Below are 13,724 nucleotides of genomic sequence, written 5' to 3' on the forward strand. Positions count from 1 at the left end.
CCTGTTAGGCGATATTACATTTTTTTTTTCGGACAAAGACAATGTGCACTTAACGGCCAGGTACTCACTTTACACCTGAGTATGGTGAGCGAATGTGAGTAATGAGCCTTCTCCGAAGACTCAACTATGCGCTGAGTAAGGCTAAAACCCAGGACCTTCCGATCCAAAAGCGAGTGTTATACCACTAGACCACATAGCCCCACATTATTACATCCGGTCTCACCACCACAGTTGAATGTGCATACACAGCACATGACAGAGTTTCATTTTTAACAAAATTATGTCTGAACTTCTTGATCACCATGCTCCATTGTCAACCAAAGATATCACCACAAGGCCTGACACATCACATCATGGTTCACTGAGAAAATTCAGTTGTCAAAGCAAATGAGACGAGAAGCGGAAGAAACATGGCGGAAAACAAGACTCACAATACATAGAGAGTTTTATAAACAAGCACGAACTGCAACTAACACTCTGATAATTGAAATGGAAAGAAAATCTATCAGGTGGACGATAGTAAAGGCTACAATAAGAAGCTTTTTAATGTCCTGAACGGTTTGATGAAGGTTGATAGAGGGGAAAAATTACTGCCATCACATCAAAACAAATCAGAACTGGCAGAGCGCTTCAAAGATTAATTCATTAATAAAATTTCTACCATTCGATCTAACATGGACAATACAGTCAAGACCTCTGAATATGAAGATAGCCTACAACCATGAATTAGCTCATTTTCCAATTTCTGCTCTGCTTCAATAGAAGAGGTCAATGAAATAATTAAGAAAGCCCAAAATAAACAGTGCAAACTTGATGTTGTATCAACATGGCTTTTGAAAGAATGTGTAAAGGAAGTCGCACCGGCTATCACTTCGATTGCAAATAGGTCTATCGAGAATGCAGGCATTCCAACCTGCTTTAAAGAAGCTCTAATTACTCCACTCTTGAAAAAGAAAAATTTAGACAGTGATCAGTTTAAAAACTACAGGCCAGTCACGAACCTTCATTTAATTGCAAAATTTATAGAGAGACTCATTGTCAAACGTCTCAACAACTACATAAATTTCAAAAATTTGCATACCGTTTTTCAACCCACCTATAAGCAATCACACAGCACAGAAACAGCACTTTTGCGTGTCCACAATGATATTGTCGACCTACTTGATAAAAACGATAATGCGATACTAGAGCTGCTGGACCTAAGTGCTGCATTCTCCACTGTGAATCATGCTATACTACCAGACCAAAAGCAGAGGCTCTTTGGAATCGGAGACAAAGCTCAAGAATGGTTTTCATGCTATCTACGAGACAGGTCACAGAGCGTTCTTATAAACGATTCCCTTTCATCACCAACAAATCAACAATTTGTGTTCCACATGGTTCAGTGCTTTTCAAAATGTACACAAAGCCGTTAAGCAACATTATCACGACCTTCTGTCTCAGTTCTCTCTACGCCAATGATACCCAGTTATACACTCCCATTTCATCAAGAAACATCGAAGAAACAAAAGTGTGACTCGCAGCAAGCCCAGATAACGTTAAAGCATGGATGACAAACAAACAACAAGCTTAAATTCAACGAGGACAAAATTGTGTTGATTGTATTCAAAAAGACAGGAAAGGATATACTCATTGGCCAACTGCCCTTCAGCAAATCTGTTATTAAAAATTTCAATGTCGTTCAAAACGTTGGTATCTATTTTGGCACTCACCTAGACATGTGCGCATACATAACAAAGTGCTGTCAGGCGGTTCATATCGCTCTCTAAATTATATGCAGAATACAAAATTATATTGACAACGTAACATGCAAAACACTCATCCATGTCCTTGTTACCAGCCACTTGGATTATTGTAACTCTCTGCTGTACGGCATACCAAAAACTCGCTGGACAGACTACAGTTGATGCAAAACAAATCTGCTCGTATAGTTATAAGGACAAAGCCTTGGGACCATATAACACCAATCCTTAAGTCAATACACTGTCTTCTAACAGAGAAAAGAATAATATACTAAATCGCATGTTTTGCCTTCACCATACATCACTTGAATACCTTGAATGCGATCCGCCAGTTCTTCTCTAATGGAGAAAAACATCCCAAGAACAAAGTTTGCTGAGTGTGGTTTTGCATTGTCGGTTCCAATCATATGGAATTCTTTACCACCTAAAACTTGACAATGTGAAAGTTTACCAGTCTTCAAACGACATTTTAAAACCAATCTTTTTCATTCTGCTTTTCATGATTCTATGTGAACTTCGAACAAGATGTGTGTGTGACTGTTGTGGCGATATTGTAGTCAAATGAATGAACTTGTGTGATACCAAAGAAAAACTATTGTAAAGCACCTCCGAGCACTATTTGTGGATACTGGCGCTATATCAAATAATAATTATAATAATACTTAACAGGCAGGATGACACACAATCTGCAAGATGCCATCAAAATTTTTTTCAACAAAGACAACGTTATCCTCCAGCTGCTCATTTTACACACGAATGTGATGAGAGAATGTGAGTAAAGAGCCTTTTCCAAGAACTCGACTTTGCACCTCCCAAAGACGGACTTGAACCCTGGGACCTATTAGTCTGAAGGTAAATGTCATATCTGATGACCACAAGACTGTATAGATGCTAAGTTAAACATTCAAACCATTCCCTACCAATGACATCATAAATGAATAAAATAGATAAATAAATGAACAAATAAATAATAATAAACAAATAAATAAATAAATAAACAGATAAAAACATAAATCAAAATAATAAAAACAAAATCAAAATAAAAATTGAAATTCTTAAAGTGTCGTTTTTGTATATTTTGTTCAGTTTTAAAACTTTCTACCGTGATTAGAACATTTGACTTACCCTGCAAGCTGAGGGAAGACAGGAGTCCTGGTAGACCATTTCCACCAGCAGCCATGATTGCATCCAGTAAACCAGTTGCCAGAAAGTTCTGTGCTGGATCAGCTTGTGATGCGGCCTGTTGTGATGATGACAATGATGATGATGATGAAAACGATGATGCGTTCATTTCCCGAATAGTCTGACTAAGAGCTTGAGTCTTGGCACAGAGATCCAGCTCCTGCTTCTCATGCTCTTGAAGCATGTGCTTCTTCTCATCTTCCTGAAGCTTCTGCAACTGCAGCAATTGAAGCTGGTGCTTCTTAGCCAGCTCCATCTGCTGATGGTTGTGCTGCTGTTTGAGCTGTTCCATGTGCTGTTTCTGATGCAGGAGGATGCTTTGTTGTAAAAGGAGTTGTTGACTTTGAAGACTATTGTTCGAAGGGGAAACTTGGAAGGTCCCCTGCTGCTGTTGTTGAGGAAGTGAGTTAGAATTAACTGCGCCTTGCTGGTTGCTGGGAATCATTTCGTTGTATTTCGGAGATTTCTTTAACTCATTAGCTGCCGCCACATCGTCAAATTGAGAAGATGGAATGGGTGTCTTGTCAATACTGGCCTGATTGGCAGAAGGAAATCCTGAACTCTGGTTGCTTTTCGTAGCATATTTGGACACGCCTCGGCCGATAAAACGAGGACCTTGATTGGGAAAAGGTGGTCTTACTCGCGAAATACCACCAGGAGCCCCAGGGGCACCTGGAGCAACAGCTCGTAACGACGATGATGATGATAATGATGACGACGATGAAGACAGTCTTATCGGATTCCCATCGGGTCTGGCCATCCCTGCATATAAATAAATAAATAAATAATTAAATAAAATTACCTTTATTCATCCCCAAGGGGAAATTTGTCTTTAGGGTCTATTCCAAGGGTAGACTGGAATAACCCAGGCGTAATCCGCAGAGCAGCATTGCAAAGTGAGCTAGGGTGAGGTGACTTGCTCAAGACCACACAATGCAGTGGCGGGTGATTGAACTCGGTACCTTTCGGGTAGGAAGCAAAGACCATACCACTGAGCCACGCTGCCCCCAAAGAGATTTTACATTTTTGAAAATAACTGAACTGAAAAATAATAGCTATCAATAATAATTTAAAGATTTGTGACCTATCAACCCATAACGATAATATGTGAGGATGAACCTGGTGTATTTTGAACTTTGTGTTTAAAATCTGAGCCACAATTTTTGCCTTAATCAGGAAGAGTCCATTCATTTTCTACTTCTTAAAATTCAGAAAAGCTCAAATTTCCTTGTTCTGATCATATCTACATAATACTCTTTCTTTTTTTTTTAACTGAAAATTTCTACGTTAAACCCAAATTCCCTTATTTTGATCATTTGATCAAATTACTTTATTCTCATATTTCAACATTTAACCCAAATTACTTTATTCTAATCATTTCAACATTTAACCCAAATTTCCTTATTCTAATCATTTTTACATGAAACCCAATTAAAGTAATTAAATTACTTTATTCTCATATTTCAACATTTAACCCAAATTACTTTATTCTAATCATTTCTTCATTTCTACATTAAACCCAAATTTCCTTATTCTAATCATGTCTATATTAATATTAAACCCAAATTTACTTATATTTTAATCATTTGTACATTAAACCCAAATTACTTTATTCTAATTATTTTTACATTAAACGCAAATTTCCTTTTTCTAATCATTTCAACATTAAAATCAAATTTCCTTTTTCCAACCATGTCTACATTAAACCCAAATTACTTTTTTCTAGTCATTTCTACATTAAACCCAAATTTATTTATTCTAATCATTTTTACATTAAACCTACATTACTTATTCTAATTATTTTTACATTAAACCCAAATTTCCTTTTCCTAATCATTTCAACATTAAAATCAAATTTCCTTCTTCCAATCATTTCTACATTAAACTCAAATTTGCATATTCTGACCAGTTCTAAGTTAAGCTCCATTAACTTAATCTAGTTAATTCTGACATGACACCCAACTGCTGCAGTGGGTAACACTTGAATTATCAAAGCATTCATACAGGGTTACTGATTCAGGAGAAAATATTTTTACTGAACTTCTATGTGAACACATCAAACCGAACCTATCTGAACACTGAACTCCAATAAAAAGATACGACATTCTTACTTTTTTTTCCTTTCGGCAGATTGGAAAATATACTTACTTACTGACTTACTTATCCGAACCAGCGACCACCAGAGCTCTAACCCTTCGGTCTTGTGCCATGACGTAGAAGTTAGACGTCTTTTGTAGTTGTTCCAGGTGACTATAAAGTGAGTTACTGATTTGGTGGGAGTGAGGAATGTGTTTTTTGGAAAATATACAGAAGGGTTTTTTTTTTTTTTTAAAAGAAACTGAATTTTGTAAATATACTTGAAATCAGCAACCTTGTTTATCATATTCATTAAAGAAATTGGACAGCAACACGAGGACCCTATAGATGACATGGGGTGAAGCAACAAAAAGGTGGGGACCAAGACCCGTCCCAGGTGGAGGTCTGAGGTGGAGTTTAACTCTCTCCTTACCAGCTATTTTCAGAATTTTACCCAAAAATTTATAGATAGAATGAAGATGACGTCACCCAGGTCTTTTTTTAAAAAAATCAACTCATCAATACCGAGCAAGGTCAGTTGGAAGATTTTACAAAAGCTGGATTCTGGCTTTTGCCAGAAAACTGGTATGGCAGTTTTTTGCATCGCTTGTGGCCGTGATGCGGCCACGAAAAATCTAAAAATTTCACTGATTTGCCTGCAGCCGTAAAATCTACAATATTTTTCCATTTTTGTGTGGAATGGACCTAGAGTATTTCAATTTGTGTTCATTTGTTACTTTTTGTGGAGATTTTTGCAGTAAACATTTGACCACAGCACAGCATCAATTCATATATTTATTTACATAGTTACAGCTCCACTTACGCATACTGCCTATAGAATACTCATAGACTTGATTTTGGTTTGGCCTGATCTGATTGGCTGCAGGATTGGACAGTAACGCTGCCTTGGCTGGCTTGTTTGGAATTTTTCGGATCCTGGGCTCGTCTGAAGCTTGTGGCACAACATAACCCCCACCAGGAATAATACCATACGAATCTGTAGGAGTGTTTCTGTGTGGAATATAAATAATGCATGAATTTTCTAATTCAAATAACCATTAACTTGGAAAGAGCAAGATCCTACATTTGATGGTATATTAGTTTGTTTGGGTTTTATTTTGTTCTGGTTCCTTTGTTTCATTTTTTTTTTTTTTTTTCAAGAAAAGTTAATAATAATAAGCTCTGCCAACACTAACACCTTTGGCCTAGTGAGTTTAATAATGCGAGAAACAAAAAAGGAACTGTGTTTTCCCTACACCAGTGTACCAAATACACACGCGTGTTCCCTACACCAAAATAGATTAGGTACAAAGGCTAAATGGCTTGACCGAGAAGGCGAGGTCGCCCGTTTAATGATGAGAAGAAAAAAAAAGAACTGTGTATTACCCACTCCAGTGTACTGATACCAACTGTGTTTTCCCTACACCAGTGTACCAAATACACATTTGTGACCCCTTGTCTCAAAACGGTATTAAGTCGGAATGATTAAGATGCTGAAAATGGAATCTGTAGCCAGAAATATCATACTTAAGTTGAGTTTATATGCTTCATAGAGGAGAAGGAATATAATATTTTACTGTGCTAAATACCAACGTTTCATATTTTCGACCAGTTTAATTATAATTTGACTTTTAAGCATCTGGTCCATCCCGACATAATACCGTTTTGAGACGGGGGGTCACATTTGTGTGTTCCCTACACCAGAAGAGATTAGTCATAAAGGCTAAATAGCTTGACAGAGAAGGCGATGTCGCCCAATATTTCAGCACGAGTAACTGTAACCGGGATGGGGCGAGTTAGGGGTTCCCACCCCTTTCAAGGCATTTCATTTTTTAAATTTTTTTTTGGTTCTCCCTTAGGCAAAATTATTTATTCTCAGCTTCCAAATTTTGACAAAGTGAGTGATTCATAATGAAATCAGACTCGAGAAATTAGACTTTTTTACAATTTCTATTTATTTACTTTTACCTTAATATTTATTTTTACGACATTGTGAAGCCTATGGATATGAATCTCTCTCCTGAAAAAACAGTATAGTTTAATTCGTTCACTTGTTTTAAATATAAGGGTAAATAAACATGAATTTTATGCTGACTGTCGTGTTTCTTTAATAATGCCAGGTTCAGTGACGACTTTGTCCTTGGTGAAATTGTTCAAGTTCAATCTGACATAATTTAAAAATGAGAAATTCTCTTAACTTTAAAACAGTCTTTTTTACTATTATTTTATAGTATGAGTTCCGAGTTATTTAATCAACACAAAACACATTGTGCATACACCTTTAAAACTTACATCAGCTTTCATACATTTTATTAAAACTAGTGAAATAAACATTAAAGTGGTTTTATTTATGCTCGAAAATTTAAAATAAAATTGTTTTGTCCCTGAAATCAACAATCAATTGATGACCATGAACCACAAAAACATAGCCATCTCCCTAAGCAAACAGCCTCCAGATCCTGAGCATTACTCACAATTTTAACATAGATTATTTGAAAAAGAAAAAAAAAGCATACTGTTGTAAGGTGTTGAGATGCAATTCCTTCATCGGTGTGTCAAAATATAGTGAGAAATACTCACAGGGTCTGAGCTATTTGTGCGTTTGGCATCCGTGCTAAGGATAGCTCAGACTCAGACCTTTTCGTTGACTGGATATAAATAGTCAAAGTGATGGAACAAGGTAAATGGCAGGAAATATTGTGATTGGTTAATGCATAATAAAAAAAGATGAATCGTCAATTGCTGCCCTTAAAAAATCTGAAAACTTAAGATTAAGACATCCATGTCATTAGCTTGACAAGCATATCAAGAAGAGATCACGGAGCAATCATTAATTGGCCAAATTTAGATTTTATTTTTATGATTCAGATTTTTTAATTCAAAAATATTGTAATTTTAGTCAAAAATTGAAATGCAACCCAAGCGCTTTGAGGTTTCGACGAAAGACGCTATAGAAATATGCTTATTATTATTATTATTATTATTATTATTATTATTATTATTATTATTATTATTAAATTGGTATATATATTAGGTCTGTATCCTTCAGGTACTTTATAATTCCTTCCAAATAAAAGACAACTTAAGAAACTAGGGAGGAGGCACCGGTGTAAAATAAAGATCTGACGTATGTTTGAACGGTGCCAGACAAAAAAAAAATGTCGCCCTTCCGCCATGACACCATAAGATACCATCACCTAGGCATTTGACGGAGGAATATAGATAATCCATCAAACAGGATATCCGATGTCAACAGGAATCACCCATGTTGTCCAAGTGAGCTAAATTGGGGGTTAATAATCTTGCCCAAGGAAAAAAAAAATGTAAGTGCCTGAAGCGGGGCTCGAACCCAGGACCTTCCAGATCACAGTGCAATGCCTTAACTCTCTCCTTACCGATCATTTTCAGTATTTTCAAAATAGCACGGTTACCCAGCAGAAAATGGAATTTTAAAACTCAAACAACCTCTCTATTTTGTAATATCTTGTAATATCGCCTGACAGGCGTCATGTCTCGTTCTACATGTTACGTGTTGCTGATGGTCAGGGACCCCTTGTAAAGCGCTTTGAGCACATTGAGTGGATATTGCGCTATATAAAAAAAAAGCTAAAAAAAAAGCAATCTACAAAACAACTTTATGTTCTTATTCATTAAACAAAGATCATTGTGAAGTACAATATAAATCTGAATAAAAAAATGTACATTGTGTCATGACAAATGTGACGATTTTGCTGTAGATGGTAAGGAGAGGGTTAAGCACTATGCCACCTTGCCCAAAGCAAGAAAGAAAAATACTTTGTCCGGCACCTTTCATACACAATTGTTCAGATATTTAAAAGAAAACTTACTTAATTCTCTCATTAAAAAGAGCAGGTGTGGGAGCCGATCTAACTGGAGCTAGATAGGACAAATCAAAAAAAAAAAAAATGAAATAAGGAAAAGAAAAAAAAGAAAAATGAGTGAATGAGTTATAGTGTTATAATAATTTAATAATTTAATAGCAGTAGTCGTAGTAGTAGTTGTTGTAGTAGTAGTAGTAGTAGTAGTAGTAGTAGTAGTAGTAGTAGTAGTAGTAGTAGTAGTAGTAATGGTAGTCGTTGAGGTGGTGGTGGCAGTAGTAGTAATAATAATAATGAGAAGTACTTTCAAAAGGATCAAAATTATACCCAGCTAATCATTAGTAAATTGAATTTGCCCAGTTAGAATCTTTTACAGTCGTACTGGTCACTCGACTTTGCACTTCCATTAAGGAGACTCAGGTCTGCTGCACCCTGCTGTCGACATTCCCCCCCCCCCCCACCCCTCCCCCCAACCTCTCTCTCTCCCCTTTGAGCAAGACAGCCAATACTCTGGGGTCTGAACTGCCATGGATGCCTTGGCATCTCAGTCTTTACTTTCTCTTCTTATTCTTTTAAGTAAGGAGTGATTCTCCCTATAGAGAAAGAGATTTTGAGTAAAGAGAGAGAAACTCACACTTGAACTCTCTCTCTCCCAACCTGCCATTTTTTTTTTCTGAAACATCACATCTAACTAAGACAAAAAAAAAAAAAAATAGATTTTACCTACCGAATCTTAAAAGCAACAGGTACGTGTTATATATAATTTAGTTCAGAAAACGAACAATGACAATGGAGTATAAATTTTTTAAATCCATTACAAAAAAAAAAAAGAAAAAAATTAACCACATCTATATGGCTATGTGGTCGTGTGGTATGACACTCACTTTCAGATCGGAAGATCCTGGGTTCGAGCCTAGCTCAGCGCATAGTTGAGTCCTTGGAAAAGGCTCTTTACTCACATTCTCTCACCATACTCAGGTGTAAAATGAGTACCTGGCGGTTAACAGCGTTGGCTTTGTCCGGAAAAAATTTTTTAATTTAAAAGATCAACAGAAGAATTCTGAGTAAGAAAGACAGTTGTATCTTTACCAAGGTGATGATCAACATTCATATCAACATTTTACATTTCAAATACACTTTCACCATCTTTTTTTTTTCTCTTGCTAATCAGAATAAAGTTAAGCATGACGTCAAATTCAGGCTCCCACTTGTTGAAATGATTGACAAACAGCTAAAACCTTAATCTTCTTTAAGGCAAATCCTTGAAAATAAAAGAGATATTGCTTCGGAAATCAGCGTAAAATTTGACCAAAAAATTCCATTCTTTTCTTATCTAATTTGACTCATTATTAAGCATAAAAGTTTGACATGTTTGGTATTATTTTTGGAGTTATCTCCACAACACTGTTAGTGTTAGCCGTTGTGCACATGAAGAATTCTATTTAAATTATTAATGTTGATGATTCTGTTATTTTTTATGTTGATTACAATTGGATTCAATAGTCTGATGTCACATCGCCCAGCAACAGCCGCCATCGTGGTTCTAAACAAAGAAAATCTGTACTTCTTATTCTTCATGCTGGCTAGAATTTTTCATATGTCTTGTGATCAGAATGTATAAAAGTCAAAACATGATCATATTTATAATGTTTTTCTCTCCTGGATACACTTTTATGCTCGTCGGATAAATATTTCATAAGGGCGTCCGCCATTGTTCTGATAGTTTAGAGCCAGTTACTAAGTTACTATGCGTCATTACGAGGGAAGTGACATTACGACTGTTGAAGCGTATTAATCATGTCGTTTTAACTTGAAAGCTGGTGTTCTCAAAATAATGTTTTTGTACCCAGCTACTTTTATATAACCATACCTCCAAAACTGGTGAGGCTATTGACAAAATTTAAAGACCATTATGATCAGAGATGATTGCAGATTTTAAAAATAATGAACTCAAATTCCCAGGGGGGGGGGGGGGGGGGGGAGGGGGCATTTGGGATGTTTTCCGAAGGCCAACACACAAATGTTCAAATTCTTGGTTGAATCAATTTGGTTTTTGATTATTGTTTGTTTTGTTTAGTTTTGTTTGTTTTTTTTTCAGATCAATAAGTCTACCCAGCAGTAATCACACTCAGATTTAGAAAAAAAGTACTGCAATAGACTAGCCAGCCACCCATCCCAAGAGTAGCAAGCAATTGCTTCTCTTTGTTTAATGCTACAACACCTGGATAAACTCAGAATGCACACACAGGCCTTCAGGCCATGCCAGATGCATTTTTTTTTTTTTTTTTTCCTAAACTGAGATATTGAATTTGAATCTAACTGCCCTTCACCTCTTTCTTCGGGGCGTCATTTTCAGGAGTCGGGTCATACCGTGGCCTTCATAAAGTTATGGCCTGACACTGACCAAAAAATGACGTCAAAATGCCAGTCTTTTGCCACAAAAGAAAACAAATCGTGAGTTTTATTCAACAGTTCAACCAATGAAATAACTTGTTTCTAGGCGGTGCAAAAACCAAATAATGACGTCAACTGCCAGTCCTTTTGGATTTCAGTGTCAGGCTATAACATAACAATGGCTACGGTGATACAGGAGTTACAATCAACTATTTGTAAAATTTGCAAATAACGTAAACACACGAATTGACCCACCATCATCCCAGTTCTCGGGTGCATCGAGAGCCTTGCCAGCCAAATGGTCAGCCACAATAGGAGGTCCTTTAACATCACCCTTGAGAGCATTGTCACCTGCTCTCTCTGTTTAATAATAAAAATAATATAAATAATAATAATAATAATAATAATAATAAAAAAATAATAATAATAATAATAATAATAATAATAATAATAATAATAATAAAAATAATAATAATAATAATAATAATAATAATAATAATAATAATATAATAATAATAATAAATAATAATAATAATAATATCAATTATAACAATAATAATAATAATAACAATAATAATAATAATAATAATAATAATATAATAATAATAATAATAATAATAATAATAATAATAATAATAATAATAATAATAATAACAATAAATGACGCTTATAGAGCTCCGTGAGCCTAATGGCTCTGAAAGATTTTTTTTTTATATTGACAAGCCTAAGATTCTGCAATTAAAAACATATTGAATATAAATATGAAAGTAGGAATTTACATCTTACTTTGCAAATCTCTGTCCATGAGGCTTCGCTTATCACATTGTGAGAGGTGATGATTCAATTCAGGTTTGGGGACTACATGTGTGTGGTCCAAGGGACAAACTGCCATTTTGTGTCCTTTGTGGTTCTGAACCAAGGATAAAAATGATGAATAATGTATTTTTTAAAATAAATTAAAGCATGCGATTGATTTGATTCATGAATGAAAATAGGATGGGCAAGAGGAAGAAATGCTCAGACCTACCACAGACTGCTTGTGTAAAAAATAAATATGTATATTTTTGTGCGGCTATGTATTCCAGAGGTATGACACTCATCTTCAGATCAGAAGGTCCAGGCTTTGAATTCTGCTCTGAGCTGAGCATAGTTGAGTCCTTGGAAAGGGTTCTTTCCTCACATTCTCCCATCATAATCAGATGTAAAATGAGTACCTGGCCATGACCAGTGTAGTATTTGTCTGGAAAAAATTGTAATATTTCCTAACAGGTGCCTCGTTCTGAACGTTACATGTTGCTGTTGGCTTGGAACCCCTTGTAAAGCGTTTTGAGCACTCAGAGCACATTTAGTGGAAATTGCGCTATACAAATGCTCAAGTTTTGGTTTAAAAAATCAGAATTTGAAGAAAAAAATCTGCATAAAATCAAAATGCATGAATTTCAACCATATTTATAAAAATCAAATGTTGCTGCTTAAATCTCGAAAAAAAAACAAAAAAACAACAATAATCAAACTGAATGAAAGCTTCAATTCAATTAACAAATACAGATGGTGTGGACATTTCCAGTTTCCACTTTGTTAACAAAACTCGAATGAATGAAACACTTAATTAAAGACAAATGAGAGATGGTGCTGTTAAGTTGAATAAGGATTTCTGGTTATTGGTCTTAATTAACAACAAAGTTCTCTATCTCTTATTCATCTTTAGTGTTTTGTTGACAACGTGAGTGACTCAAAATGACCATATAACCTGTCTTCCGTTCCATTTCGCCGACCATTGATTTATAGAGATTTGGTTAGATTGTTGTTGTTTTGTTTTATTTTGTTTCGTTTTTTGTTGTTTTTTTTTTTTTTGTAATGTTTGTTTTTTAGACCTTTTGAAACAAAGTGGAATGGTAATATGTAATGGATATCAAACAGAATTTCACTCGCATAACATGCATAATAGTGAATAATCTCAAAAGAATAATTCCCCGACCCCACTCTTCTTCACTGATGTATTCCTGAAATTAATTTAATACTTCCACCCCTTTTTCAAAGAAAAAAAAACAACAACTGAATATCATTTCATTTACAATACAGAAAGAGTTAATGTGGAAGTATAATTATTTAAAATAACCGGTCTTGTCTCTGTCATCGATCGACTCACCTCTCTACATTTTATGAGATGAGCATCAAAACTTTTGGCCAAAATGACATGGGTGATGTCGTAAGGGCAAAAGCGATGCTTATCTCCGCTAACAGTGCTTGCTGGCAACATTGATGATGATATCTGGAAAAAATATGCTAGAAAAAAAACAGACATTATTATTATATTTCTTTTTAAAATCAAATTTAACTCACTTAAAATTGATGAATTTAATGAAGTAATCACAATAATAATAATAATAATAATAATAATAATAATAATAATAATAATAAATAATATAATAATAATAATAATAATAATAATTAATAATAATAATAATAATAATAATAATAATAATAATAA

General features: G+C 35.0%; 1 protein-coding gene across 6 annotated transcripts in view; it reads right to left on the bottom strand.

Moving 5' to 3' along the window:
* LOC144957399 (uncharacterized) overlaps nt 1–13,724 on the bottom strand; it is a 39,799-nt gene that overhangs the window by 20,482 nt on the left and 5,593 nt on the right. For all 6 annotated transcript variants that reach the window (XR_013642152.1, XM_078888667.1, XM_078888668.1 and 3 more), the window contains exons 2-7: nt 13,383–13,519; nt 12,020–12,143; nt 11,489–11,593; nt 8,849–8,897; nt 5,824–6,011; nt 2,868–3,686 (exon numbers count right to left, since the gene is read on the bottom strand). Coding sequence is in view for 5 of the 6 variants with exons in the window: in XM_078888667.1 (XP_078744793.1) it covers nt 2,868–3,686; nt 5,824–6,011; nt 8,849–8,897; nt 11,489–11,593; nt 12,020–12,143; nt 13,383–13,493 (1,396 nt within the window). In the remaining variant the exon portion in view is untranslated. The remainder of the gene's footprint in view (nt 1–2,867; nt 3,687–5,823; nt 6,012–8,848; nt 8,898–11,488; nt 11,594–12,019; nt 12,144–13,382; nt 13,520–13,724) is intronic.

Source organism: Berghia stephanieae, chromosome 11 (assembly GCF_034508935.2).
Source record: "Berghia stephanieae isolate SIO BIC M18660-M18661 chromosome 11, UCSD_Bste_1.3, whole genome shotgun sequence".
In the NCBI taxonomy this organism is placed as follows: Eukaryota; Metazoa; Mollusca; class Gastropoda; order Nudibranchia; family Aeolidiidae; genus Berghia; species Berghia stephanieae.